This window comes from Pseudorasbora parva, chromosome 12 (genome assembly GCF_024679245.1).
Source record: "Pseudorasbora parva isolate DD20220531a chromosome 12, ASM2467924v1, whole genome shotgun sequence".
Lineage (NCBI taxonomy): Eukaryota > Metazoa > Chordata > Actinopteri > Cypriniformes > Gobionidae > Pseudorasbora > Pseudorasbora parva.
Genome location: NC_090183.1, coordinates 11,784,013 through 11,807,098, shown reverse-complemented (window position 1 = coordinate 11,807,098; position 23,086 = coordinate 11,784,013). Strand labels below are relative to the sequence as shown.

The window sequence follows — 23,086 nt, the reverse complement described above, 5'->3', positions numbered from 1 at the left end:
CACCTCTTTGTAAACTTTGTTCAATGCATGCCAGTGCTGCCGTATGTGCGCATATAACCAGTCGTTTTCTCCGTCATCATTCGCGTGAAGACACGCTGTGAGACTCGCGCGCACTGAGAGAAGATCTGACGCTGTGCATCATCCGAGAGCGCGCGCGAGACTCACAGCGCGCAAATATTTAGTTTTCTTTCAAGTCTTGCGCTTAAAAGGACAAACTCACACAAGAAGTATGTCAACATGTCCATCTTGATGAGTATCCTAGCAGACATAGTCTGAATATGCCTTAAGTGAACTGTATAGTATGCACAGTCGAGAAAGACGAGCATATCCCTGCCTCAGGTCTTAAAGGTGCAGTAGCCTTTACTGCTGCCTGAGTGATGTCCTTATATTTAGTTTGACATTAAACAATGCTCTTGATTGAATAGCTTTTGTAAGTTTAATAAGGATTAATCTTTCATTTAAACAGTTAAATATGCAGTTATTTTACATTTGATTACTTCATTCAATTTCTGTACCTTTCTGCAGGCTAGTAGGCCTGTACATTATTATTTAATGTACACATGAGTGAGGTCGAGTTAAACATTCTAGTTTGAATTTTATTTTTTCGGTTTTCGGCTTTTGTTTCTTCTTTTTTTGTTTCGGCCAAGAATTTTGATTTCGGTGCATCCCATTCTGACAATGTTCTGCTCGGTGTGTTGTCAACACGCTTCAAAGATGCCAGAACGAATAGTTTCATTCTTGGGACTAAAAACCATAAAACTGGAAGCCATAAAAGACCACAAATCATCGTGAAAATGTCAGTATTTCATTGAGACTTGAGATTAAATAAACTGCCCAAGTATTGTAGAGCTTGTAGTATTAATTTGTTAAAAACAAAAAAGTGGCTGGTAAAAACATGGAGTGGTAGACTTTAAAAAAAGTTAATTTCCATCCCTGGCGAGCACAGTCTACGGGTGACGTCATGTATTTGGCGAAATGCGCAGTTAGGTAATGTGTCGCCCACCATACGTTGTAAAACAGATAAGCAATATAAACAATACAAAATTTTCCTATGATAGAGATTTTAAGTTTACATTCGACTACAACTGTTTATTAAAGGTTTGTTGCCGATTAGAAAGTGCGATGAGGTCTTAAAATATTTTGAGAAGGTCTTTAAAAAGTCTTAAAAAGGTATTGAAATTAACTTCAGGACTCCTGCATATACCCTGTGTTAGCATCCCATTGACTCCCATTCATTTTTGAGTCACTTTGACAGTGAATAACTTTACATCTTAACGACTCCATTTAATAATAATAATAATAATAATAGATTTTATTTATAATGCACTTTTCATTCCGAAGAATCTCAAAGTGCAACAAGGGGGGGGGGGGGGGGGGGGGAATAACAACAAAAAATGAATAACAAGTAAAAATATAGAATACTACAAACAATCAACCAACACAGAAAACAGAACAGAAACAGAGCTGATGGTGAACAGAAACAGAGCTGATGGTGAACAGAAACAGAGCTGCTGGTGGACTGAAAACAGCTGATGGTGGAAGTCTCTGTTAGCTCCGCAGCACACTGTGGTCCACTCCATGTTTCAGATTTCTCCCAGCGGCAGTGTCCCGATGACATCGCCGAGGCACGACAGCTGAAGACCAGATGATGGGTCTTCTTCATGATGATTCAAACGATGGGGATCGCTGCAGCACCATGCAGGAGGAGGAACATTCCTCCGGGCACTTCTGTGGACACACCGGGGCCGGCGCAGATGTCGCTCCACGGTCGCAATGCAGGACGGAACAGCGGCGCAGCCGGCGCAGCCGAGAAGCAGAACATCCCAACATCATGCCGGACGCCGACGACGAGAGCCCGGATGACGCTAGCCCGGTGCAAACTTCAGCCACCATGCAGCTTAAGCCCAAGGGAGACCACCAGTGAGCACCCGCGGCGAGAAACATCAAATGTCCTCCAAACCAGAAACCAACCGCAGCAATTCAAACGTAAACATTAGAGAAGCGGTTGAAAACGGCGAAACGACGAACAACGACTTCTCAGTGGCTGCCAGCAATCAGCAACAGTCCCAATTGTAGCTCTGACTGTTAGACTAGTCACAAACATAAGGAAATAAAATAAAATGTAAATCTAATAGTACATTAACATGATTTGTTGTGGGTGGAGAAGCGGCGAACAGACAACGCCAGCGTCCTCTCCCCCACGTTGCCTCATTTGTCCGTTGTTTATTTATAAAGAAACACGACAATGCATAAAAGACTCCATTACCTTGTATCTTACACTATCGCCCCGTAGAAGCTGTTTTTGTAAAAATAGGCTAACGATTGCATCATAACCAACGCGACTCTGTCGCACAGTTGAGAAATTACCGTATAGACAGGAGGAGACGCTCAGAAACAATCTTTTACTGTCTATGAGGCAGTCAGGGGGGCGTAGAGACATAAAGTCTGATAAAGTCAAGAATGGGGAGAAGCCCACAGTGAGCCAAAAGCAACGGGAGAAAATATTTAAACAACTTGATTTAGATTTTACTTCCACAACTACTAGAAGACCTATAACTGTCAGACAGGTTGCTTACGTCACATCTACGTCGTCAAGCTCAGTCTGAGCCTGCGCAGTTCGCTCAGCTATCAGGAAGTGAGTGCCCCTGATTGGCCTCATTTTCCGCCGTTGAAGTCAATGGGATCGCTCTGTCCATTTCTTTTACTGTCTATGGGTTTAGTCAGGCACTGGAGCAGCTGCAGCGCTGCCAGTCGAGAGAGACAGAGAGAAACCGAGCTGGGGAAAGATTGCTGAGGAAGTGTTATTGTACCAAGTTTTTGAGAGTGCAAGTTTATTTTGTTTTTATCTGAGAGCTCTGAATAAAAACGAGTTAACTTTGCAAAGTTATTTCTCTCACAAAATGCTTTCACCACAGCTAACAACAAACACAACATCGACATGAAAACAGTAAGAGCTTCAGTTGAGCATAACGAGCAGCGTCATTCAAACGTGTGACTGACCGATCCGAACATTATACAGAGTGTTCTTTGATTGCTCTCTGTAGTTTAATCATTTAAATAACAGATGTGTTTCATGCTGTTAACAGAAACGACGTGAAGTTGATGGTTTTAGTCACTGGCTTGATTCACTGATGCATCAAGACGGCCAGCTGCAGGACTGACAGTTTTAAACGATTTAGAACGAAAGTCTCTCTGAACTTGAATGTTTAGCTACACATCAGAACTCACTGATCCCAGATCAGGCATTAATGAACACTGTTACTCACGGTTTCTGGTGGTGCTGTTGAATCCGTATGGTAAAGCCTGTGCTGACGTCGCGACTGATAAATTGAATCCTTTCTCTACTAATTCTCTGGGCGGGCAAAGCAGAGAAAGGGGCGGTAACCTGGTATGACGTAATAACAGGAGAATTCAAGATCAGCTCGTCTGAGCTCTCATTTTCTCAAAGGCAGAGAAAGACAGCTTGAACTCGTTTTATACTGATCGAAATTTCTAGCAACTTGGGGACAACATTCAGGCTAGGGGAACTCATATTAATGTTGAAAAACCTCATAAAATAAAAATGTCATGCCATGGGACCTTTAACAATTAATCCTGGGTATTCATCAGCTGATGTTACACGGTGTACATAGATCTTATTCAGAGCAGCGCCGTGACCGGTATGAAAGCGAGGCTGTATAGGTCAGTTATAATTTTTCACAACTCATGAGTTTTCGGTCTACTAAAATTCCTTGGAATTATATTTTTGCAGTGTTTTGTCAGCAGCACAATCCAAAAGCACATGAAATAACAGTACATCCCACTAAAGAGATGCATGTCTGCCCCTCAGAGCCTCTATTTCACTCCTGTTTTTTTTTTTTTTAAATGGCGCTGCTATGAATAAGGTCTATTCCTAAACCCTGGGTCATTCTTATTTGCATATTTGGTTTGTTCTTATTTTGCGGTGTCAGTGTAAATGAATGGACGAATGCACGCAGCACGCAATCTGTTCGCATAAAGGCTCTAACCTTGCGCATCATTATATTATCGACTGTACTATCAAGTTTATACTGAATGGATTTTTCGAACTATAAAGGTAAGAATAAAACCGTCTCGTCTTCACTCTAATTGTCATGTTTTCTGTCGCCATTTGACATTTTCAAAGCGTTGAAACAGCCTACTGTTTATACAGCGCGTCGTGCAATGTTTTTGTGATTATACAAAGCACTTGAGGTTGCATTTTATTTTAAGGTGTCATTGTTACAATGTAAGTATGTATTTAAGAACTGAGTAATATTAATTAACTACATGTACTTACTATAGGGTTAGGGTAGGATTAGGGTTAGTTGCATACAATTATGCATAATTTACTGTTATTACTAAAGTAAGTACCGTTTGTAACAAAGACACCGTAAAATAAAGTGTTACCGCACTTGAATGTCACGCAATTGGCTGTCTGCTACTAATCTAACCGTAACTTTTTAACACTGGCACCGCAATGCACTCCGGAGCAGGGTTTCATAACCCTGGCTAAAAAGCGGTGGCGGTGTTAACCCCACTCCTAAATTACAAGTGTGAAATGTTCCTTTATCCGGGGTTAAAAGGGGTTTAGAATGACGACAATAACCCGAGGATAAGCGCAGTGTGAAAAGCATGTTTGTGACCCTCCAGGTCTGATAAACAATAGTCTGTATCCTCATGAAGCTGATGCCAGTCTGTAGAACAGTGTGTGTAGGGTTAAACAAGGTATTTGCAATGTTCTAATGATTTTAAACAGTATTTACAAAAATTATTCATATACCAGGCCGCTGTGAATTGCTTTATAATAGTAAACATTTTTAAAGGAACACAATATTATATGAGAATTTACTATCCCAAAATGTCTGCCTTCCATAAACTACATTTATTCTGTATATCCCTCTTAAAATGAATGATATCTAGATTAACCCACAGGAATGCATATTTATGTGTATTAAAGCCTTTGCAAAGCAAAGCTCAGTTCTATAGCTGTGAGTATAGGAACATTATTTTGCTTAGGTTACAATGAAATAATAATGCAGAAATAGATGGTATATACACACTTTAATTTTGCATGTAATGCTCACTTAATTTTTTTATTTTTAGGGTGTATTATTTTTAAATAGTAAAGATTTGATATATTTTGTGTTTTTTATATTACTGTACTTTTACTTTTATTATATATTTTATTTACTTTTCTATTTTGTCCCTTATAAGGTTCTGCACCCAAATATATCTTATGAGTATTTTCCAAGCTCTCTTTTACCTTTATAATTAATTAGTTCATAAAGTTACATTGTTTAAATGGTGCATTTAACCTTTTGTTTAAAATAAATGAACATTTCATTTCTCTTGACCCTTTTAGATAAGCAATACTCCAAGCAATCTGGCTAAATGAGAATCTGAGCAGCATGCTTAAACCAGTCACCCGAGCATACAATACAATATCACTGGGATAATAATGTGAACTTTTTACTTTTACAAGTAGTATGTATTTTTGACAACCATGTGATTCTGTGCTGCATTACTGTATATTTAACCATATGATTGTACTGCTGGTGGATGAACGAAACAAAATGGGGATGAAAACTGTCTTGTATTGTTATGATGTAACAGTAACCAAAATGACAGCACATAAGGCCATGCTGGGACCATGCACTTTATTTTGTATCTGAAAACTCATGGACAGGCTCGTTTTACACTGCTAACTGTATATTTAATAAACATATCCACTTTTTCTCAAATAAAAGTGTCACTGTAAAAGGTATATTTTTTATTCATTTATTCTGATACATTTTTGATTTATACTTAGCCAAATGTATATATGTTATCTGGAAGCAAAATGTCAGATAATTGTACAACTCATTAAAAGAACATGCCTTCACCATAAACTCACTGATTATGATACATACATACATACAGGGCTTGACATTAACACCCGCCAAATGCAAGTAGATTTCAGAAGTGGCATATAATGCAGTCGCTCCTGCTGTAGCCACTATGGTTCGCTTCAGTTCATTTCAGTCAAATACACACAAACAAACAGTTGAGAACCACTAGCTACAGTGGCTGGTAAGCAAAAAGGTTAAAGGAAATGTATGTATGATTGTGGCCAAAACGGGTACTGAAATCACTTTCCCCTCTCCCCCTCCACCTGACTCGAGGTTGCCAGATTGGCTGCAGGATCCAGCAGGAACGTTTGTAACTGCAGCTGTGGTAACTAGAGCAGAGCTGGCAACCCGTATTCAAAACACTACTGACTTTGTGATTGGTCGATAGGTGGAGGGCGGAGCTTCAGGTCAAAACACAACATGTCAATATCAACATCAGTTGAGGGCTGCAACAACAACTTTTAAATGACTATATCCTGGCTGTACTACTGTTGTCAGTGATATAAGTATTTGAAATTAACATGATTTATTAATGTCTAGTGACATATCAGGGCCATTTTATGATTCATTGAAATACATTTCTTACATACAGCTCCTTTAATGTCAAGCCCTACATACATACTGTGGATAATTTGTCACTGCTGTGATATGCACTGTAATATGCTATTTAATCATAGTAAACTTTAATTTGTTAAAGTAACCAATTAAATCAAAGCCGATAAATGAATTTCTACAAACCCTACATATCAAGTTGTTTACAAGGTGTCGGTAGTCACAATCCAGCTATATCCTTTCTCTTTGTCAACTGTTCAACATTACTGACACCTGTTAGCCAAGAAATGCCAAATCGGAACCGTCTTTTTTGATCCCGAAACAACATTCCGATCAGATTTGAGGGACAGTCAGATTTTTTTAGGAGTAGGGATATGGTTAGGATTACATTTTCAGACAGGAATGTTGTCCCAAGATCAACAACAAATGTTGAACCAAGAACGTGTCTAACTCTGCAAAATCAGAATGTGCACCAAAGCAACCTTGTACTTTAGAAACAGATCATTCCATTCCGCCAGATCCATCTTTCCAATCCAAACCGCCAGAGAGCAATGTTAAATAATCAGGGGGCGTATTCACAAAACATTTGATCTTCCCACTGAGTTCTCAATGGCAGTAAAAGTTCTTAGTTACAAGTTTGCTCTTAAAACCTATTCACAAAGCTGCTGAGAGCAACTTTTACTAAGGAATAGAGAGAAGTCTTAAGCTAAGAGTAAGGACCTTGTTGCTATGGATGATGTCATCACGCTCGCTAACTATGACCACAGTGATTGGCTGATAGGGGAGGGCACTCTGTCAGTGATTTATTTATAGAAATATTTTGTTGAACGAGGTTTCATGTTGCTATATTCAAATAAAATGTTAAGAATACGAAAGTTTCCATATTCAAAGAAAGATTTTAAAATAAAAATGTTGCCATATTCAAATGAAGATTTTAAAAAGTAGGCTAAGTGTCACTAATTAAACTAGTGTATGTTCAGCTAATTGTCAGTCTCTTACATGTCTGTATCTCGAGAGACTGCAGAATTCAAGCAAAAATTGTTTTATACACAAAGTTTGTGAGGAGCACATTCAAACAGTCTATCTAATCAGCGCGGGAGGCAGTATACACAGCCAAGAGCCGACTCACCTTACGTTAGCTACCTCCACAGTTTTCTGCATCTCTCCGCCAACCCGTTACACACTCTCTGAAAAGAGTTCTAAAATCATTATTTGTAATAGTTTCTCCAAAAATCGACATGTTAGGAGCTACTTTTAGCCTTAAGATGTTTTGTGAATATGGCCCCTGATCTATTAAGACCATGCTGTTAGAAACTGTTGCCACAATTTTACCAATGCAAGGCTGCTTACTGTATTCATTATTGGAAACTGGCTTCTAGATTCTGCCATTAGATGTATAAAAAAGTAAGTTCTTTTAAAGAAAACAATTAAGTAATTGTTCACGACCCTTTCAGTACAACCTAAAAAGGGTAAAATTGATGATAGACAGCTCACATAATTGCAGTGAATCAACATAACCAACTTCAAAATCCGCATGGGGAAAGCTTCTATCCTCATGCTAAATTCCTGCTTCTTATTAAAATAATCGAATTTCATCTGGAAAAATTGACCAAACAGTAATTGTAGCAACAGTATCAAAAATCTGTAATTGTAAAATGCTTTAACATTTTTATTTTTATATGTCATAAAAAATATTTCCGGCCAACTGTCATCTGATGAAGTCTACTCATGGCTAGTTGCTTTACACAATGTTACTTCCTGAGGTACTGTACGGTTGTGTTGTGGAGGGGTGTGAGGACTTTGTTTTCAGGGAGGAGGATCCTGAGTGGCTCCATCTGTGTCTGTCCAAACTTCGGCGGAATGAAAGAGGGCTGCAGCGACGGTTTTCCAGTCCTACGTGGGTGCTGACCTGAGACGAACTCAGACTGAACTTATGGCTCTGAGCTCTGGACTCATATTCCTCTACTGATGTCTTCTTGTAGCTAAAAGAGAGACAGAGAAAGATATTGACAGTGTTATGGGAAGAAGGCTGATGGAAAAGATGAAGAGCTCTGTTCCAAAACCTACCAAGCACAACATGGGCAGCTACCCTCAAAGACAGCATAAGTTTAAATTATAATTCATGTGTAGTGCAGTTATATGTAAGTTTCATATATTAAGTCATCCATCTTTTTTTACAGTCTATGCTAAAATCTGGTGTTAATCTTTTCTAAGATAACTATGCAAACCATCTTTTGTGATTATGTGCTTTATTACTGATATTTATCCATGGATGGTGTATTGCTGATGGATGAATGAAACGATGGAGATGAAAATGTTTTTGTATTGCAATAGCGTAGCACATTCAAGTGCATTACAATAAGGTGTAAAAAATGCTGGTGTTAGCATGTTGTTCTAATCTAACAACTTGTGCAAAGGAAATACGTCCAGTGAAAGACTGGGATAGTTAAAAAAAAAAAATTTGATCCCAAGATTCAATCACTCTCCAACCATCCTAGGTGTATATGACATTCTTCTTTCAGACAAACACAATCAGAGTTATATTAAAAAATATCATTGCGCTGCCAAGCTTTATAATGGTAGTGAATGTCGGTCCTGATTTCGAAGTCCAAAAAAGTGCACTCATCCATCATGAAAGTAATCCGTACAACTCCAGGAGGTATAAAAAGACAATTTGTCTGTAACTTATGGCGTTGTGCATCAGTTTTAATAAAGGCCTTCTGAACCAAAGTGATGGGTTTTTGTAAGAAAAATATCCATATTTAAAACTAACTTCATAGACTACGCAAGTTGACAACAAAAGAGAAACCCCTAAAGCGATGTATGACGTAAGATGTACGAGTATTGTAAGCTTAGATGCCTCTCGCAGTTCAAAAATAGGGCTGGGCAACAAACTCAAGCTCCTCTTGTATCAAAGTCCTTTGACACTTCTCTTTAAAAAAAACTTTTTAAAACTTGTTTCAAACTTCTAATTCGTGTCCAGTGTTTTGTTTTGTTCTATTCTCTTCGCTTACATGATCATTAATACGTCATGCGTCAGGTCAGGGTTAGCGCTTTCCTGTGTGTGTAATAAGCAATGTACGCGCTTTGTGCAACCACCTATATATGTGAAGTCAGTTATATAATTAAATTGTCACAAACTTAAATAAAAAGGCTATATTCATATATTTACTACTTTGTGTTATGTATTCAAATAATTAGGCTATATCTTGATGTTTTGTGATTGAAGCATTCTTTAAGTAAAGTTGTCAATCATTTACTATCCTCTCAAGGCCCCCCTGAGAGTTCTATATAATGGCACCTGTTATGGTTCTACATAGCACCATTTGACAAAAGTGCTGTATAGCACCTGTAAAGATAGATGCGGTTTAAGTGGTTCCCCTATAATAACAAGCCAATGAGCCAGTTTTTGTGCTATTAAGCATTTTTAAAAACTGTTTAAAAACTGAGAAAGCCAGTTTGAAAGTGCTTCTTCTGTGAGGGTGGCATAGATCAAGGTGCTCTCCACGCCCCCGGTTGCGAGTTTTGCGAGTGCGACACATACTAATCAGTCTCTTCTATAGTTAACCTAAAAACTTAGCTGGGATTTCTTTGTAAATTAAATTGAGACTATAACTAATGGATATGTTATTAATAAATATTTTAGTCTATGTCAGAGACAAAACGTGTTAGTCTGTGAAAATACCATGTCAGACATGCTACACATATTGATCTTGAAATTGTTACCCTTTTGTATTTTTTTACACTGTACATTTTTTTTTTTTTTTTTTTTTTTTTTTTTATTGAGCAAAATTGCAAATTTACAAAATAATAACTTTTACAAGGTAGGGGATCAATGATATACATACACTTACAGAAGAGGAGAAAGAGAGGAGGAAAAAAAAAGAAAAAAAAGAAAAAGAAAGAGAAAAAAAGAGGGGAAGAAAATAGTAATAATAGAGTTTTAGTAGCAGTAGTCATCATAATAATACATATAACAACAAAAATAATAGTAGCAGAGGTGGTAGTAATAGCAATAGTATTCATGTTAACAATCGTAATAGTAGCTGTATCATCTGTGAATTATAATAACGATAATAGTATTAGAAATAATAATAATAGTTGTGGTATTAGTTGTTGTAGTTGTTGTGATAGAGGTAGTGATGACAAGTATAAGTATAGTAGTATTCATGATTATAATAATAGCAGTAGTGGTAGTACTAGTAATATATAATAACAGTGATATTATTAATAATAATAATAATAAGAATAATGATAAGAATAATAACAGAATAGCCAGTAACGTTATTGTAGATATACACTATTTAATTTTATTTTATAGATCTGGGAACGACTCCACAATTGCCAGTGAGCACAACCAACAGACATCCCTAAGATAGACATGGCCCCTTCTCTCCATTCCTCATCCCCCAGCCCCTTTCCTCCTCGTCAGTGACTCCCAAACCCAGCAGTTAACCCTCTCATATATTGCTGTGTTTTCCTCCACCAAGTATGCTGGGGCACCACAACAGGCACCGCCAAACCAAGCTCTCTTAGTCTGGTTGTGACCTGTCAGAACAGAAGATATGTTTGGGTAACCCTCAGCAGCTTTTTATTATTATTATTTTTAAATTATTATTATGATTATTATTATCTGTGGCTTTGGAACGCAGTGTGCACTAGTTAGCTCCCCAGCTAGAGCCACCATATCCAACCCAGATAGCAATCAAATGTAATTTTACATGAGAGGAGGGATTGGGGCAAAGACACTAAGAGGGAGGGGCCAGCCAACCCAATCGCCAAGTCTGTGATGACCATGCCTACAGGATGTGCTAGCTGTACCCACTGACAGTATCTAGGACAGGCCTGACCCAGACCATTTTACAAAGGGTTTACAAATAGTAAATATTTATATATGTTTTCTGAAATGTTATTTATTTAGACTAAGCAAAGGAGATATGACAGATAAATGTATAACGTCAATACCAATACCACCATCCCTACTACCATCATCACAAACAAAAGTGGAATAGTAATATATAGATTTTACATATATAGGTCTTATCAATAAATAATTGTAGAATAATGTGTTCATTCAATGATACTCAATAATAATATTCAAATAATAATAGCATATTCAATAGTAATACAATAATAGATTATTCATTATAAGTTTGTGAACATGTGGTTGGGAGAGTGCGTGGGTCAGTTTCCAAGTGATTTATGTGAAGATGAGTTCAACACGGACCTCTGGAAGGAAATCTGTAACAATACATTTTCAATGACCCACAACACAAACCTCCAACTCATACAGTTTAAGATTATTCACAGAACTCACATCACCGAAAGAAAGAAGTTTAAAATGGGCTTGAGGGACACAGATATTTGTTCACAGTGCACATTGGGGAGCACAGATGACTATTTTCATGCCACATGGACCTGCCAACCAGTTCACTCATTTTGGATATTAGTAACTACAAAACTCTCCAATATCATGGGCTGCAGAATCCCTCCATCTCCATCACTCTGTTTACTCAATCACAGCTTAGAAATCAATAATCTCCCAGTCAAATATAAAAAACCACTCCTCATTTCACTAACTATCGCCAAGAAAGTAATTCTGCTAAATTGGAAATCAAAAAATTGTATACATATCAATTACTGGACCAACCTTCTTACAGAATATATCACATTAGAAAAAAATAACCTACGCTAACAAAAATATTATATCTACATTTATTGATACTTGGAAACCATTCCTAACTTTACACTGTACATTTAATGTAATGCCTTGTTTTATGGCTTCCTTCCAAATCTCTTCATAAATTACAGTTGGTGCAAAAAGCAGCTGATCAAGTAATTACCCAAACTTCCATTTCTGAATATATTACTCGTTTTACAAAAATGTTTTACTGTAAACAAAACAAAAATTGTCAACTGCCAATTAAGGGGACATCACCCAATCCTACTTTAGTTATGTAAAAGGTCATAAACATAAAATGTTAACTTCGCATTTTTTTCCGCAAAAATCATTTTTTTTTAAAGCTTATTTTATTTATAATGATATTCTTCTAATATGACGTTACAAAGTTTTTTTCCGAGGGCTCTTAGGCCAAAAAACTATTGACCCTAAGGAAACACCATGCAAAATTTGGTGCTTTTATCGTAACGGTATTTTCACTATGCCACTGGACTAATAAGGCAGCACTCCTATGATGCCTAAAATTCAGAAATAGGCAATTTTCTTGGTTTTGAAAAAGTGCTCACTGATGCATGCGGGTAGAATGTGAAGCCATCATGATGTGTGTACTTACAGTCGCAGCAGTAGAGAGGAAAGCACCACTGAGACAGATGAAGCTGCCATTGCAGCAGAGCCCATCCACGGCTGCAGCACCAGCCCGACAGGCATGAACACACCTGAAAACCACATCCACCTATTACAGAATGCACAGTACTCGCTAAAGTAAGAAAACATTGGAAACAGGGTGGTTAGTTATGTTCACCTGCTGCAATAGGGATGCCAATCAAGTTATAAATGAGAGCAAACACAAAGTTTATCCGGATTCTTTGCACCGTCTTTTTAGACAACTCGATACTGGCCACCACATCCAGCAGATCATTCTACATCAACAAAAAATACTTTTTCATTTTTGTTGTTTTATTGAATGTCCCCTTTATTCTTGATAAATCTAATGTACTAATTGAGTAACTTACCCGTATAAGGACAATATCTGCTGCCTCAATGGCAACATCAGTGCCCGTTCCTATTGCGATGCCTAGATCAGCATGGGCAAGAGCGGGCGAGTCATTGACCCCATCACCCACCATTGCGACTTTCAGACCTCTTTCCTGCAATTCCTGGACCTTTGCCACTTTATGGGAGGGCAAGACTTCTGCAAACACCTTCCTGATGCCTACCTGTAAAATAAAACCATAAGAAATACCATCAGACATAACGTTAAAAAGCACAAAATTCAGATTGGATGTCAGAGACATGACAGTAACATTAGCGAAATGATACCATTGTCAATAGTATAGTGATGTATAAACACACAGAAGTCACATTCAAACCAAGCAGCTTTTTGTTGGTCAATGTGGCAAATCAATGCACTGTAAAAAATTATTTCGAAAAAAGTTACCTGGTTGTCTTAAAATTTTGAGTTCATTGAAATTACAATTTTGAGTTAATACAATGAAAATGTTTTGAGATTCGACAACCTTTATTAAAATATTATGAAAAGATTTTGTAAGCATATTGGGTAATTATGTGTGTTTTATTTCTGATGACGCAGTGAAACATGCCAAATAGTGCAATTTTCATGATTTATCAATTTTTTTACGTGGTTACGTTCAGGAACAATAATATTTTGAGTTTCTATTTATTAAACAAATTTCCTTCATTGTATCAACTCAAATTTTTAATTTCAATAAACTCAAAATTTTAAGGCAACCAGGTTACTTACTTTTTTAAGTTAAACCAACAAAAACCAACAATTTTTTTACAGTGTGTGACCAACTTGAAACTGTTGTGAAATATATGTGGGTAAATCTTTTGCTCTTGCGCAAAATTCCTGAAATATTAAAATCACTGGATTTTATCTGCGAAAATGTGCTGAACAACAGTAATTATGACTGCGCTTTATGAACATACTTCAACATTCTGAATGAAAGTGCTTCTGCATGAACAACTGGAGTTTAAATCCAGCTTGTGATAGTTTATATTATTTTATGTTAATTTAAAGACTGGGTAAACCCAGTCTGATAAGCCGGTGATTTGATTTTGCCCTGCAACTGTACATCAATTTACATTTAACAACCTGTACATTAATTTCTAATGCGCCTGTTACACTTTTGCGGGAACCAATGACGGATAGAGAAGCAATGGGTCGTTGCCCGTCGATCACGTCTCTTGTGATCTGATTGGTTGAAGGCATGGGCGTCGCTAGGCCCTTTTTAGGGGAGCTTCAGCCCCCCTTAACTTATGCCTCAGCCCCCCTAAAAATGCGATTAACCTTTAAAACATATGAAACTGGCGGCAGGCTTAGGCTTCGTCCCGTCTTTTAGTCTGTCTGTGTATTGAGTTGTTCAATTTGCTGCCGAAGCCACGCCGAGCAGAGCGCACGTCAGAAGCAGAGGTGTGTGTGTGTTAGTGTGTGAGTGTGTGTAAATCTGAGCCTCATTGGTCTGTCACCGCTCGTCAATGTCAAAATATTTGAGAAAACCAATCAAATCAGAGTAGGCGGGCTTTATGTTCACACAGAAACTGCTGAGGCCATGAGCGCGAATTTTAGCAGTGCAACTCGACAACGTAAAGTGAGAGAAATGTAAGCACTTGAAATAAACATTTATGTTTGACAGCTGCTGCTTTAAGTTCGAAATGTTAAACAATAGACAAAAATGTTAAGGCAAATTAATAATCATTTGTCTAATTTCGTCATTTTGAGTTAAAAAATATGTCTATGTGATACATAATGTAGCCTAGGCCTAATTAACAAACAAGAAATATTAAAAAAGCCATTTTCATCAGATTAGGCATATTGATAATGAACATATTGTAAATTAATATAATTCCATTTGTAACCTTCAGTAAATAAAAAAAAATCTGTTTTTTTCAGTATTGGGCATATTAGTAATGAATGTGTATGAATTAATTTAATAAACTTAAACTTTATTAAAGAGTAAATAAACATGTCTAAGAAATGTATTCATAAAACATATAAATATCAGTATGTTAATATGTAAACCATATATGTAAACCATAATATGTAAACCATATCAGTAAAAGCTCAGCGTTATGAGGGAAAGAGACAGGGCAAGATAAAAACAGAGAAAAAGAGAGATGTGGAGATAAGAAAGACAAATAATCTACTGCTCAGTGACATGGTTTTCAAGCTATTGTTATCTAATTTTTTGCCCTTCAGAACATCTTAAAATGCACATATGTAGATCATAGAATTCAAATTTTCTTGGGGACCATGCCCATGAACCCCCCTAACATTTGGGATCTTGGTGATTATAAACCTGCCTACATTATACGATTAATGCATGTAGGCTACAATATGGCCATGCAATAAGGTATTAATATTAGCTTTATACGTAACAGCCAATATCCTATGGGTATGCATGTTAGTAAGCTACTAGTTAATAGCGCAATTTGGACCCCAAACTAAAGTCTGATTTGTTTTTTTTTCATAGGTTACCCTTAATGGGGGCTAAGCCCCCCTGAAATGAAAATCCTAAAAACGCACCTGGTTGAAGGACTATCCAATTGTGTACAGAGTTATTTGAACTATGCCCGTTGATCACGCCTCTTGTGCAGTAAAAATACAGAGCAGACTCCCCAGACCAATGTTCAGTCTTAAATTGAGCTTGGTCTGGTGATAGCCAGACAAGTTCATATATGAATTACTGTTGAAAAAAATGCACCTGTGTGGCGATTGCCCGGGCTGTACGTCTGTTGTCTCCAGTAATCATGAAGACCTCTATTCCCATACTGATCAGGGTGTGAACAGCTAGAGCTGACTCTGCCTTTACTGTGTCTGCCACAGCTAACATAGCACACAAGACACCTAAAAAAAGACACAGAAAGAGGGAGAAACGGGGGAGAAAGTGAGTCATCTTTACATTTTGAGACAAAAAAGCTTAACAATTAAAGCAATAGTTGACGCCCCAAAATATTATCCCAGAATTTACTCACCCTCAAGCTATTCTAGGTGTATATGACTTTCTTCTTTCAGCTGATCACAATCAGATTTGTATTAAATCATGGCTCTTCTCAGCTTTGTAATGACATCGAATAGTGTGAGAGTTTTTGAAGCTCCAAAAAGCGCACCCATCCATCATAAAAGTAATCCATACAACTTTATGGATTAATAAATGCCTTTTGAAGTGAAGCAATGGGTTTTTGCTAAAAAAAATATCCATATTTAAAACTTTATAAACCATAATTACTGGATTCCATTGGCTTTTATGATAAATGGATCTGATTTTTGGAGCTTCAAAAGCTCAATCACTATTTACCAAGATATTATTTAATATAACTGATTGTGATCAGCTGAAAGAAGAAAGTCATATACACCTAGGATGGCATGAGGGTGAGTATATTGTCAGGATTATACTTTGTTTATTGTGTGGTTCTGTTTCTCTGCCATGTGTTCCCTGACCTATACTGTGTTCGAAATCCCACCTATAGCTTCATTCACTACTCCCTACATTACTCCACTAATATAGTTTACTCGAGTGAGTGAATGAAAACGAGTATGTGAATCAGGACACTGAGTGCGCCAGAAGGGCTCCCGCTTTTGCATTGTTTGTGCATGCTGTCAAATAACCATTTGAAACGTGGCAAACTGGAAGCTCCAGTACTAATGAAAAGATTTATCTTGTATTACGCCCTGAAAACTAGCATGCATAAACCGTAATTAAACAATTTAATATTCAATTAAAAAACATTGTATATCTGTACAATATTATGCTGTCCTAGCCACATTAGATCAACCATTTGGAAAATGGATGGATGGATGATTCAGCTGCGGACGCCATCTTCTGGTCAGACGCAGAAATTAATTCAACGCATGACGCTCACAGTGCATTATGGATATTTTCTAGCCGTACAGCTCGTTCTCTAGCGTACATCAGTTGTATACTCAATGTTATGGTGCATTATGGGATTGAATAAGCTTACTCAATGTCAACTATGGTCTCGGACACCACTGCAAATGGCTGTCCCTTCAAATTGTGCCCTATTTAAGGGTATAGGGGGTGATTTCTGACAAAGCCCTGGTTTTCTAGTGTGTGCCAGTTTGTTCCTTTAATTATTGTTTTTTATTCACCGTAATGCCGCTTTGACTGCCGGGTAAAGTCCTCTGCATAGCTCGCAAACTTGCAGGCTCAACTGAAGTCCACATCAGATTTAATATAGTTGGATGTGATATTGATAAACATGTTTTATAAGGCATATTCTTTTAACATTTATTGATAAACTTGATTCGAATTTTTGATGTCTATGGGCACCATCGCGTGCAATGCAATAAAATAGACAATATGTTAGTATAATATAAAGTCGTGGACAAAATTGTGTCCCCTCAACATATGATCTCGAGGCCATGACTTTACATTGCATGGCCAACAAATTTATCTTGCCACGACTTGGCATTCCCACAAATTAATATATTATGGCCATGACAACACTAACTGAAGCAAACACGTCCCTTCCCGCTCACTATATAGTTATCCAAGTTTTCCTTGTGGATTATTGTAAAGATTGTTTTATTTTCTATCTCCATCAACTTGTGCTTCTCAACAGCCACCCACCATTCCAAATTTTAAAAAATTATAATAATTTATTTATTTTGAAATATATTTAAATCAGCACTAGGTAACTTTTCAACCTTCATAATATATTTTTTAAGACTCTTGTGATGATAAATCGACTTACAATAGGTTGAATGACACGTCTGCCATAGCCTGATGGGGTCTGTATCGTTTTTAATCGTACTTTTAAACTTCTGGTTTCGGGTAGTAACCCGAGAACAAAAAGAACTACAAAATTCGACTGCTTTACGGCATATACGTCACTTCCACCAACACCCACACTTCCTTAAATTCAGACGTGCGAGTCCAACTTTGTTCGTCGGATAATATAGTCATGCCCGAAGCAGCAGAGACAAATAAGAAAGAAAAGGTTTTGTTGGAGGAAAGCAATAAGAGGAAACGTAAAAGTGATGGGATTAAAGGCAGGACGAGGATCAACATGTGACCAGCGTTTGCTCGTAGGCGTGAGCTGAAGGAGGCGCGCCCGACCGATGCTGTCATGCTTGTTACGGTAAGCTACCACTCAAACATTGAACTGAAGTATCATATAGATTCTGTAAAACGGTAACCAATAGACTACTATAATGACGCTGGCTTGTAAACGTGAGCATCGTGATTATTTGGCATTTGAAAAAAATAAAACCCATGAAATTATATTCATATGACATGCTGAAACATGCCACTGACTGTAATGTTACCTGGGATGAAGACATTTCACACGCGACGCCAGAAGAACTCTGAACTCCTCTTGCAGTGTCCAGGGGAACTGTTAGTGCTGCACCAACCCGCGGGACGCTTTTATGAAGTTATTTGGCCCGCACCGCACCACTATATATATTTTTACAACCCGCCGCGCACCCGCGACCATTAAATAGACATACGGGGTCCGCGGGTTATGGGACGACCCACGCATCACTAGTTCAGGGCTATCAGGGTTGTCATGTCAACAAATGCACGCGCGATGGCATCCCCTGTTGTAGGATGACAGCTCTTACGACAGTAGTTGAGGACATTATTTTTTCCAAACTGTAGGGGGACCCCGCAAAAGTAGCAAAAGTGCGGCTTTAACATACAAACACAAAAAGTAATTTATGAACTTGGACAGTACCATCAATGGCCACAAGTATGGCTGTCTGTCCTTTAGTCTCATGGCTGCTCATGGCATCATCCACATCAGCTGTAACCTCCAAACCGTTCCGCAACATCCACTGTCTGTTCCCGATCAAAACAGAGTATATGGGGCTATCTGAGAAAACAAATATATCTGTACTGTGGATCTGTTTTCATACACCAATATATTTATTCATTCAAGGAAATCTGATATAAATAAATATGTTTTAAAAAAGCAGACTCACAACAAAGCTTTAATGCTTTAAAACTACATAAGCAATGTTAAGTCATAGAAATATTAATATGATAAAATATTATATGTGGGAAAAATAAAATGCTATACAAGGGGTAAAAAGGTAGCCTGGCTCTGCCCTCCTACGTACTTCCGCTCAATTTTAATTTTCCTTCAGTACTCCGTCTGGGATTGCGGTATATTCTCTGGGCAAATTTTAACCGGTCCAATCAGCGAACAGAGGGAGTGGCTAAAAACGATGATGTTGTGCACAATTTTGAGATGACATGTCACAACCAAACGCTAGCGACTGGTTATGGCAGATCCAGTAGTTTTAAAACTTCAACAGAGTACCCACCTTCAAGGAAGTTAACGCTTGTCAATTGAGAGTGGCCAGACTCCTCTGGCCAGAGAGTCTGGTAGAACCAGCTTAAAGAAAAATTCCCATTTAAAGGCCCACTGAAGTGCCCTGAAACGCGCCGCATTATTCAATGTGTTGACGTAATTTCCCCTGAAACGACTCCAGCTGTTAGCAGCTCCTCCCCTTTTTTGAAACAGCAAATAGCGTTTCGTTAATATACAGTTTGTCTCGAGCGCTTGAGCGGACCTTCTCTGTTTGGTAAAGCGAGTTTCCTCTAACACTGTTTACCATCATAATCTCCTCCATATCGCTTTGAAATGCAGCATTTTGTGCCGAATTCAAATGGGTCCGATATGTTTGTTGTCTGCGCGGCCTCGCACATATGATCCGCGCTGCGCTCTCGTGTCTGTAGTCTAAATTTAGACCAGAGCCGTTGGGGTGTGTGCTGCTGCGGTGCATGAAACTAATGTGAAAACAGACTTTATTCGCCTCAAATGAAAGCATATTTACACTGAATCGTTTCCTATCGAATATATAGTGTGCTATGTGCCTTTCACCATGGAGAAATTAGTAAATGTGTGTTAACAACTCCTGACCGATTTCAGCCGCAGCTTCAGCAGTGTAGGGGGCGGGCTTTAGATTCTAGAGAGCATTTTGATTGGACAGAAGATTTGACGAGAAAGTGAAGTATGTGATGATGTCACCAAAATCTGAGATTCGTTTTAACGGAAGTGGGAGACTGTACATTTTAAATGCTTATATCTCCTAAATGCAAATTGTCATAGTTTTGGAACATAGCAGCTTATTCATAACCTTAGGGCTAACACAGTCATACTAAAAGCTAAAAAACTTACATTTTTGATTTCAGTGGACCTTTAAAGGAAAAAGGCTCTGGAAATGTAATACACAAAGCTCACACTTGGAGGCACCACTAACACACATTTACCTTACCTGACCCTGAATCTGTGTCTGCCACCAAGCTGCTATCATCTGTGGTGGCTCCTTGGAGGGTGACAAGAAATGGTGTTTGCTTCTCTGCGGGTGTCTTTGGGCTGTTCTGCAGCAGATCCTCGATGTTGGAGACTTTACAACTGATTCCACAGCCTGGAACAGCCTGGAAGTCATGGCAGGAGCCTAGAGTTTTTGTTCCCAACTCCTACAGAGACCAATTTAGAAGCAAACAAACAGATTTAGAAACCTCTTCTAACACACAAGTGCACTTTTATCAAACAGATGTGGAATCAGAAGTGGATGGAAAACATTTTTTTCCTAAAGTTTCAAAGTTTGTTGTATGTGGTGGCTTTCTCAAACCTCTTTGCAATGCTTTGCGACAGCCATGCCCAGCGGATGTTCACTGCTGGCCTCGGCAGTGCCCACCACAGCCAGCACCTTCCGAAGAGGAAGCCTTGCTCGGTCCCACAGAACCAGTACTCGGGTCACCTGCGGCACACCATTAGTAATGGTGCCCGTCTTATCAAACATAACAGCCCCAACCTGCAGGAGCAGCAGGGAAGAGAGTACAATTATAACAGATTACCCAGTAAATCCTAAAATAATCTCTCAACATTTTTGTCTGAGCTTGATTTTTTAACTGCATCTACTATTTCTATATTGATGAATACAATACTATAGAGTTTTAGACATAAAAATACAATCTATAATATTATAATATAATAGATGTATATTTGAAATTATATTATAAATGTATGATATATTTTTATATTATAATTAATGCCTGTAGAGATCATATATTTTGCTGGGTTTTTATTTATTATGTATTTACAGTATACACTACAGTTTAAAAATGTGTGGTCGATAAGTTTTGACAGTCTCATGCTCACCAATCCTACATTTATTTGATCAAAACAGTAATACTGTGAGATATTATTACCATTTAAAATAACTGTTTCTATTTGAATATATTTTAAAAAGCTGAATTTTCAGCATCATTACTTGTGCCTTCAGAGTCATTCAGAAATCATCGTAATAGGCTGATTTGGTTTTCAAGAAACATTTCTTATTATCTTAAGTGTTAAAAACTAGTTGTGCTGCTTAATATTTATGCACAAACATTTTTTTAGGATTTTCTGATGAATAAAAAGTTGAAAAGAACAGCTTTTATTTGAAATAGAATTTCTTTCTAACAAAAGTCTTTACTATCACTTTTGTTCAAGTTAATGTGTCCTTATTAAATAATAGAAAGAAGAAAAAAAAATTCTGACCAACCCCAAACTTTTGAACGGTATACAGAAGATAAATAAATATAATAATATTCTGTAAAATTCCAATTCAAAAATTCAAAGATACTGCTGCACCCAGAATTCAGGCTTAATAAATACAGACTTAAAAGAAGGAAATAATGTGGAGCATTGCCTTGTGAGCCATTTCTAGTGGTTCTCCACCCTTTATGAGAATGCCATTCTGAGCACCGACTCCTGTGCCCACCATGACAGCAGTGGGGGTTGCCAGACCCAGAGAGCAGGGGCACGCAATGGAGAGAACTGTGATGGAAGCCTGGAAGGCAAAGCGAACGATCACCTCTGTTCGGGAGATGTTTTGGTCATAACCCTGTAGAGAGCATACTTAGGTTAGAGACTTGTTCTAGTTTAGTTTTTTTTTCTCGCACACAGACTGTGTTCGATGAGTTCGATGAGTTCGATGTGTTCGATGAATTACTGTAACTCACAGGAAAATATTTTGCCACAACGTCAAAGTCCAGAAAGCCAATGATGAGCCACGCTACCACTGTTAGCACTGAGATGACCACTATGAATGGAACGAAATAGCCACTCAGTCTGTCAGCTAACTGTTGAATTGGTGCCTGCCAAAAGAAAAGGACATTGATATAATCAAAAGTAAAGTAACATTTTAACTATAATCTTTTTTTAAAGTTTATATAAGTGGTTTAGTGCTGCCTTGAAATTTTATGTTTAGTAGGCTTAGTACACCATCACATTTCAAGTGATATCTAAACTTAACATTTTAAGACAGCATGAATACTTACTTTTTTAAGTTGAAACAACAACATTTTTACATTGTTTTTTTATTACATAAATATGCAAATAAATATTGCAAAGTTTTATTCTCTTCTGTCTACACACATTTTCTTTTACATAATTGTCATGGAATGTAATGCTACATGCACAATTCTAGATTAATCATTAATATATATATATATATATATATATATATATAAAGTCTTTAAAATATATATATTTATATATATATGTATATATATATATATATATATATATTTTTTTTTTTTTTTTTTTTTTTTTTTTTTTAAAGACTTTAAGCCAAAGTAAAAATAAAAGTCAAAATAAATATGAAAGTAAAATTTTACAAGTTTTTTTAAACAAAAGGCAAACACAGAAAAGGAAGATAAACTAAAAGTGTATCCATGCAAGTAAGTTTAACCGGATATTATTAATGTATTGTTTAATTCCCGTCTGTTCACACAAATGTCCTTATAAAATGCCTTTTATTTAATTTTCCTTGACTTTATTTAACTACATAAACATTTTTAGATTAATCGTGAATAAATATTTCAATAGACTGTAAGCCCAAGTAAAATTAAATATGAAAGTAAACTTGTTTTCCTATTTAGGTGCTGATACACCTAAATGGTTTGTTTGCACACATGTCTGAGTC

At 37.3% G+C, this 23,086-nt stretch overlaps 1 protein-coding gene across 1 annotated transcript in view; it reads right to left on the bottom strand.

The window, feature by feature from the left end:
* Positions 1-7,849: 7,849 nt before the first annotated feature.
* Positions 7,850-23,086, bottom strand: part of atp7b (ATPase copper transporting beta) — a 39,430-nt gene continuing 24,193 nt past the window's right edge. The window contains exons 12-21 of the mRNA XM_067459111.1: positions 22,122-22,256; positions 21,809-22,003; positions 20,747-20,929; positions 20,387-20,591; positions 18,841-18,978; positions 15,846-15,988; positions 13,134-13,337; positions 12,923-13,040; positions 12,734-12,836; positions 7,850-8,422 (exon numbers count right to left, since the gene is read on the bottom strand). Of these exons, the coding sequence (XP_067315212.1) occupies positions 8,182-8,422; positions 12,734-12,836; positions 12,923-13,040; positions 13,134-13,337; positions 15,846-15,988; positions 18,841-18,978; positions 20,387-20,591; positions 20,747-20,929; positions 21,809-22,003; positions 22,122-22,256 (1,665 nt within the window). The 3' untranslated portion in view covers positions 7,850-8,181. The remainder of the gene's footprint in view (positions 8,423-12,733; positions 12,837-12,922; positions 13,041-13,133; positions 13,338-15,845; positions 15,989-18,840; positions 18,979-20,386; positions 20,592-20,746; positions 20,930-21,808; positions 22,004-22,121; positions 22,257-23,086) is intronic.